Source organism: Mercurialis annua, linkage group LG2 (assembly GCF_937616625.2).
Source record: "Mercurialis annua linkage group LG2, ddMerAnnu1.2, whole genome shotgun sequence".
NCBI lineage: Eukaryota > Viridiplantae > Streptophyta > Magnoliopsida > Malpighiales > Euphorbiaceae > Mercurialis > Mercurialis annua.
The window spans coordinates 17052061-17059841 of NC_065571.1; the positions used below are offsets into that span (position 1 = coordinate 17052061).

General features: G+C 29.8%; 1 protein-coding gene across 2 annotated transcripts; it reads left to right on the plus strand.

The window, feature by feature from the left end:
* The first annotated feature begins 357 nt into the window (after nucleotides 1–357).
* Nucleotides 358–4175, plus strand: LOC126669671 (ubiquitin-conjugating enzyme E2 36). Of its 2 annotated transcripts, XM_050363196.2 has the most exons (8): nucleotides 358–513; nucleotides 762–789; nucleotides 880–966; nucleotides 1800–1858; nucleotides 3242–3283; nucleotides 3369–3442; nucleotides 3704–3801; nucleotides 3932–4175. In XM_050363196.2, exons 1-8 carry the CDS (start codon nucleotides 478–480, stop codon nucleotides 3967–3969), a joined length of 462 nt encoding a protein of 153 aa, XP_050219153.1. In that variant the 5' UTR covers nucleotides 358–477; the 3' UTR covers nucleotides 3970–4175. The 2 variants fall into 2 exon arrangements, with proteins under 2 accessions (XP_050219153.1, XP_050219152.1); XM_050363195.2 differs by having other exon boundaries at nucleotides 762–966.
* Nucleotides 4176–7781: the final 3606 nt, after the last annotated feature.

The window sequence follows — 7781 nt, forward strand, 5'->3', positions numbered from 1 at the left end:
ATATAATCAGCCATATCTGCTTTGTTCCCCTATCTATTAGTTTAAGAGATTTAGCTAAGCCACCATTGCCAGGTCCGAGCACCATCGAGCCAGCCATCAACGATTTGGTCAGCAACCAACCACATTCATACTAATAATAGGATAGGGTTAATTTAGTAATTTGTAATTGAAAGGGGTAGAGATGAAAAGTAACAATTAAAAAAGGGGATTTTTGCCAAAAATATTTTGTTGGGTCACTAACATAATGTTTCTAATTTTTGGGATATATGGTGACATTTTCTCTAAAAGTTAGCTATTTAAAAATGTAAAAGTCATAGAAAAATGGGTTTAGTATAAAAACCTCCAAAAAATAACAAACAAGGAATTTATATTTGTCAAAACAAAAAGAGTTTTATTAGTGAGCTAAAGAAAAAAATTCTCTCTGTGAAAAACCCAAACCCTTGAAGTAGCGTCTTCTTTAATCGACCTTTCAAAGAAATGGCAAACAGTAATCTTCCTCGAAGAATCATTAAGGTCTTCTTCTTTTTCTCTATTTGATCTACCGATCCATCTTTTTCTTTCTCTGATCCATCAATTTTTGAGTATTATTTGAGTCTCGTCTTTTATTTATTAGGGTTAATTAATTTATGGGTTCCTGTAAATCTAGTCTGATTTTTCTGGGTATTGATCAAATTTTGTAATTGCTTTAAATTTTTAATGATTTTGAGCTGTTAGATTGATGAATTTATTCCTTTTGTTTTGGGTTTTTTGTGTGTTAACAGGAAACTCAACGTCTTCTTAGTGAACCAGGTATTCCATCGATCTTCTTTGCTGTATTTGATGAACTGTTTATGAACATTAAGGGTTTTGATTTGTTTATCTGGAAATTTATTAATGTAGCACCTGGAATTAGTGCATCCCCATCGGAAGATAATATGCGATATTTTAACGTGATGATTCTTGGCCCAACACAGTCTCCATACGAAGGTATCATCTTTTGTATTCAATATTTTGATTAAACTAGTGGGATTTCCAGAAGTACATTGAGAAGTTTGTACCTTATTATGTTTCAGAAATATAGGTTCGGTTCTATTATTTGTCTTAAGTAAACTTTACTGAGCAATATGCAGTTTATTTTCTACAAATCACGGAATTAGGTAATGGGGATCAAATTTTGTAGTCAATAGAGTTCTTTAATTGTTTGATTTAATGTTGATAGAGGGAACACTAGAAATTAGTTAGGGATTAGAACAAATAAATATCCATATGCAAATACATATATAGCCTATTAAGTTGCACTACATGTTAGTATGTTACTGTATAGACTAGGTTAGGAAATAAATGATTTTAATCTCTATGGTATGCAGAACCATACATCTGATATGATCTGTATCGGCTGTCGGAACAAGTTTGTGCTAACTGAGAACAGACTGTTACCTTTAGTTTGGGAGTTTTTGTTTATAGAAGCAATAAACATACTGCCAATTGGCTTCTTTCATTCTAAGTCAGCTGAGGCTCTACTGGCTGTAGTTTGGTTCTGATGTTAATTTTTATTATATGTAAGACTATGACTTGAGTGTTCTTTTCTTACAAAACTAAATTTTAGCAATTGTTTTAATAAATTATTAATCTCGATAGATGCAATTGTGAGCTAGTTCATATGGTAATGATAGAAGTGCTACAGGGTAGGGTTTCTTTCATATTTTATTATTTTATTCTACTAATCTCAAAGTATGCAAATAATATAGTTGATTTTTATTTTCGTTGTTCTTCCAATGGAATGACCTCTGTCATTTATCCAATGGTTGCATTATATTTAGGCGGAGTTTTCAAGCTGGAATTATTTCTTCCTGAAGAATATCCAATGGCTGCACCCAAGGTATGCCAATATAGGTGTTGTCTTTGAGGAATCTAAACAAATTTAGTATTTTTCCTATCAACTGTTGAGGAAATTTTTTGGATGGTGCTTTGTCATGATTTAAGATTTTGCAATCTTTAATGTTCATTGAATTGAATGCTCGTCGCTCTATTTTTCATGAGTCATGATATTAATATGCCCATGATTCTCTATGGTAATAAATATTTCATATCCATTTCTCTTATCCCTAGCTACATCATTTTTTGGTAGAACGTTGCAAACGTCATCATAACTCTTTGAATATTAATGCATTTGTTTATTAATAACATAGCTTATAACATTTAGGGCTAGGTTTATATAGTTAGTGTTCGTAACCATCTTTCTTTGGCTTATGGGAAAGAGAACTCTGGGATAACTGATTGACAAGTTTACTTCTGTATCCTTGTGGAGTTAATCAACTAATGTTATTTGTAAAGTTTGTGTTTGGGTTGGGATGGGTTCCGGAGCACTCTGCTGTAATGAATTCATTGGGTGATGAAGTACCCGAGGCCAAACACAATTGATTTTAGTTTGTAAATTGCAAGCGCTGGTTGCTGTTTTGAGCACATGACATTTTAGTTTGTTGAATGGTGAGAGAAACCACGTTAAAATATGTACCTAAAAAACCAAATAACTTAATAATAACAAGTTTTTTTATGGCATGTACAAAGTGCTAGATCACCATTGCTTATTAGTGAGCAAGTACAATTTGATTGACAATAATCAATCATCTGAATTTGTGCCTAGGTGCTACCCTTTGGTAACATGAAGCTCTTCTCGTAATTAATCATCTGATTGCTTACTAGGTGTAATTCTTATTAGTGAAGAAGAAATGATCATACATAATAATTTATTGAACCTAATATTTCAAAGTTTGCAATCTGATTTAAATTGGAATCTTGAAAAATGGGATGGACATTTTACTTGCATGTTTGACAGATACCGAAGAAGAGATGCCTTTGAATTTGGAAGTTATTCATTGCAGGTGATGTGGTTTATGCATCAAAGTATAATGAAAATAGCATATAGGAGTTGGTAAAAGTCATCAATTTTACTTGACCAATCTGTTTGACATGTGATGCAACTCTATGGTGATTTGCCTGTATAATTCAGAATTAGTAAAGAAGTTTATGGAAATTATTAATTATCTGTTATTTAAGTTAACAGAGACAATTTGAAATCTAATGCAGATGTTCCAGGCCAAAGTACCCTTGTACAGTTTCTAATTATATTTTTAGTCTTGGTACCATGTATTGCTTCACTGTCTTTCTTAAAAGTTGGATGTGCATGGCTTATTTGAAGATCTCTTCTGAAGTTTGCTGATAGCCATGTCTTATCCATCTTTTTTTCGATTTTCTTACATAGGTTCGATTTCTGACAAAAATTTATCATCCGAACATTGACAAGGTAGGCATTGATTCTCTTGCTTCTCTGTTTCAGTCCTATTCCTGTTGATTCTTATATCTCGAAAGAGTGAACTTTTTTTATGCAGCTTGGGAGGATATGCCTTGATATTCTGAAAGACAAATGGAGTCCTGCTCTTCAGATACGTACTGTGCTTTTGAGGTACGGTGAAATGATTGGCTTGCTGGTTTTTGTTGGAACTTGCTCAATTACACAACTTTTGATGGGAAAAGATTGTCCCCAAAAGGAGTTTTAGGCAGTTTCTGTAAATACTGGCTTTCCTTCAGCTTCGTCTTTTATGTCTCCTATTCGTATCATATTCTCATTTCTGATGAATGTATGATTTGTAAAATGCCGCAATGGAACTGAATCTGTTAGAAACATATGGAAAATTCTGTGTTTAATATAGCCTTGTTTTGACAGCATCCAAGCACTTCTCAGTGCTCCAAACCCTGATGATCCTCTTTCTGAGAACATTGCAAAGCACTGGAAGACCAATGAAGCCGAAGCTGTGGAAACAGGTCACAATTGTAGTTTCTTTTTCATACTAAATCCCCCAAATTTTGTAATTTGATTATGGTTTAGATGCTAATACTGTCTTTGTCCTAGTTTCTGATATGCCTTCTTTGTTAATCTGGATGAACGCTGCAGCCAAGGAATGGACCCGTTTATATGCAAGTGGAGCATGATGATCGGGTGGAAACTCCTGCAAACAACTTTCATGTGATATATCCTATTAACTGTTAATTTGAATGGAAATTGGAAGAATTGATGTTTGATCCGATTATAATTAATATTTTTCAAAGCTTCCAGATACTGCATTTCAAGTTGTTGTCTGATGTTGGAAGCATGTTCTTGAACTTGTATGATTAGACAATACATTTTCAGCTCTCAACCTCTCAAAATTTTATTTTATACACTGCAAATTTGCATCTGAATAAGATTCAGGGATAGAAGACGTAAATGAAAAGTGATTTCTTGATTCAGAGACGTCTGATCAGAGTAGTGTGGTATCACAATGTTGGTTCTATATGTGTTTGTTGAGATTGAACAATCCCCCTCGTATATGTCATAATTCATGCTTGGCTTAATACATCTTTCGATCCTTGAATCTACATTCATTTATTTATATAAATTCATTCACTTATTTGATTTTTTATCTTTCAGTTTAATCTATTTGGCATTCTAACTTAAATTTTATTTACCTAACCCTAAAATTGTTTTGGTAAAAAAAAAATTACTAAAATTATTATTTTAATAAATGTTCAAACTCCCTTTTGTGACAAGTGTTTGATTGCAAACGATAAATTGTTCTTTGAACTTTTTTTTCGTTTATACCCTGATCTAGGAAAAAATTCATTTATACCCTGACGTATGTGTTTATGTTTCACCTCTACCCCAAATTTCAAAAAAAAAGATGATTTATTGAAAACAACTAAATATAAAGATTATTTTATACTTTTTTCTATTAAAGAAAATAGAAAAAAATACTTCATCTTTAAAAATGTTCAAAAAGTAAGGATTATTTAAAAAAAATTTCTAAATGAAAAGAGGTTAATTTAGTGCCTCGGGGTAGAGGTGAAACATAAACACATACGTCAGGGTATAAATGAATTTTTTCCTAAGTCAGGGTATAAACGAAAAAAAAATTCAAGGTGAGTGGTTTTTAAGTAATTAAGCCTAAAATATATTTTGACTCTCTTTTGTTCATATAATTTTCTAATTTTCAATTTAACTTTTTTGACATTCTAATTTTAAATTTTTTTATAGATGTTTTTTTTAAGAAATATAAATATTTTTAGGACTTTTTATATAAAATACGGATTTCTGCAACTCATTTAGTTTTATACAGTCCAAGTCCAACCTTTACATTTCTTACCTTATTTCTTTACAAACATAACATTTTTTTTGAATTTATTTCTTTTATATGTGTTTCATCAGTTCCTCTCTATTTAGAGATTTTCTTCCTTCTCTTTCGCGATCTTACTCCGTAATTTTGCGATTATCTCTATATTTTCATTTTCTTCTTATTTTCTTGCACAATCATCTCCACGATTGTTCCCTATTTCTCATTGATCTGTTGTTTTTATTTTTTCGAATTAGGTCAGCCTAATTTCTAAGGTTTTGCTGTGAATTTTTGTATAATCTGTTTGATTTTTGCTTAACCTGTTTTGAAATTAGTTTGTTTAATCTCATTCACTTTTGCTTGTTGATTGAAATCATGACTTAGGTTTTAATTTTTTTTTTTAATTTCAATGATTGTTCTTTAATTCTTTTTTGTTAATTTGATTAATTTTTAAATTATTAGGTATTTTAATGTAACTGCTCTTTTGATTTTTGTGTAATTTATTTGAAAGTTTTACTTAATTTGTTTTGAAATTTTCTTGTTTAATTTCATTAACTGTTATTTTGTTGATTGAAATCATAATTAATAAAAGTCTGTTGTAACTCATGTAGTGAAGCCGGCTACGCGACCTTCCAAACGTTCAAAGACGGCTGAAGCTTTCTCTATTGTTGCTGAAATGGCTAAAATAAAGACACCATAACTGGGAAAAAAACTGACAAGCATGTTTCATCGAAACAACAGAGGAAGATAGGTAGGTGGAAGAAGCTACTGCTGCCGATAAACAAGTAGAAAATAAGTCTACTGGTCTTGTGAAAAAGAAAGTGTCGTTTGAGTTGATGGATGATGACAGCGGTGTCGATAAATGTGTGAAGGTATAGAGCTATGTTTATGCCATGCTTTATATTGATTTTGTTATCATTATTGTTTTTTTGTGGTTGAATATAATTTTACTTTGTTTTGTTTTATTAAATTGTGTATGTATTTTCTGTTATAAAAATCAACGATTAAGAGTACTCTTGGTGCGAAAAGAAAAGCTTCCGTTGAATTTTTTAAACATGAAGAAGTCTCGGTCAAGAAATTGATGAAGGAATTGTTCATTTTATTTTATTTTGTATAGTTAATTTTTTGACTTGTAGTGATTGTTTTCTGGTCTGTTATTGTATGTATTTTTTATCTTATTGTATTCTGTTTTTTAAACACTTATAATTTTTTTTTCACTTGTTGACATGTTGTTGATATGATGTTTATTTGTTGTTGATTGTAACAGTTACTTAAGACTAGGTCAACTTCTAATTTTTCGGAAAAAAACTTTCCAGTGAACCTGAAAAGGTTTTGGATGATGCTTTCATTAAGGTATTACATCTTTGTGATTTTGTGTAATGTTAATTTATCTTCACTTTTTTAAGTTAGAAATTAAAATAAAAAAATTATTATTCATGTTGACATATTGTTGATATGATGTTGATTTACTGTTGATTGTAGCAGTCACCTAAGACTAGGTCAAATTCTTTTTCTTCAAAGAAGAAATCTTCCGCTGAAACCTATGAATCTGAAAAGATTTTGTTGTCGACATGTCTTTTATTTGTTGAACATTTGATTGATTGCAAGTCTATTTATTTGTCGTTTGGATGAATTGGAATTATATCGTAACCGGCTTTGTCAAAGCTTGATTAAGTATGGGAGGTGGAAGACAAAAAACAACTATACAAGTGATGTTGAAGGAACTGTGCAACTGGGAAGAGAATTGAGGAAGAAAAATATTTTGAAATAAATTTTTTAATTTTTGAACTATTGTGTTGGTTGTATGTTTAATATTATTTTTGTTTTATTATATTGCTTTGAGTACTTACTTTGATAATTTCTTTACCTAATTCATTTATTTTGAATTTTTTGTACTTTTGTTGTTTTTTTAGTAGAATTACCACTATCATATTAACAAGTTATCAACATAATGTCAACATAATATCAACAATTAATACTAATTTAGTCAAAATGTTTGTAAAATGAGAACATTGATGATTTAAATCAAAAACAATCAACATATTATCAAAAGCATGTAAACAACTCATCAACACAGTAAATTAAGACTAACTTTATTTTTATTTTAATGATTGAACAATCAACATATTATCAACATTATGTCAAAAACATGTCAACATAAAATTGAAAACGAAAAAGAGTTAAAATACTGTCAACAAAATGTCAACAATAAATCAATATATATTTGATTTTAATTACTTTTTCTATAAAGTGTTGTTTTTTTTTTTTTGGAAAAATCAACATAAAATCAACATAAAATTAACTAAAGATTAATGCACCAATGTTAAAATAAAAAAAATCAACATAATTAACCAATATTTGTTATTTATCAGATATTTGATTTTAATTTATTTTTCTACAAAGTGTTGTTTTTTTTTTTGGAAGAATCAACATAAAATCAACCAAAATCAACATAAAATCAACATAAAATCAACATTAAATCAAGCAAAGATTAATGCAATATTACCAATGTTAAAATCAACATAAAATCAACATTAAATCAAGCAAAGATTAATGCATCATTTTTCTATTTCAAACACCAACACAAAATCAACATAACATCAATATAGTATCAACATAAAATCAACTCTATAATATTATAATAATTCAAAACCA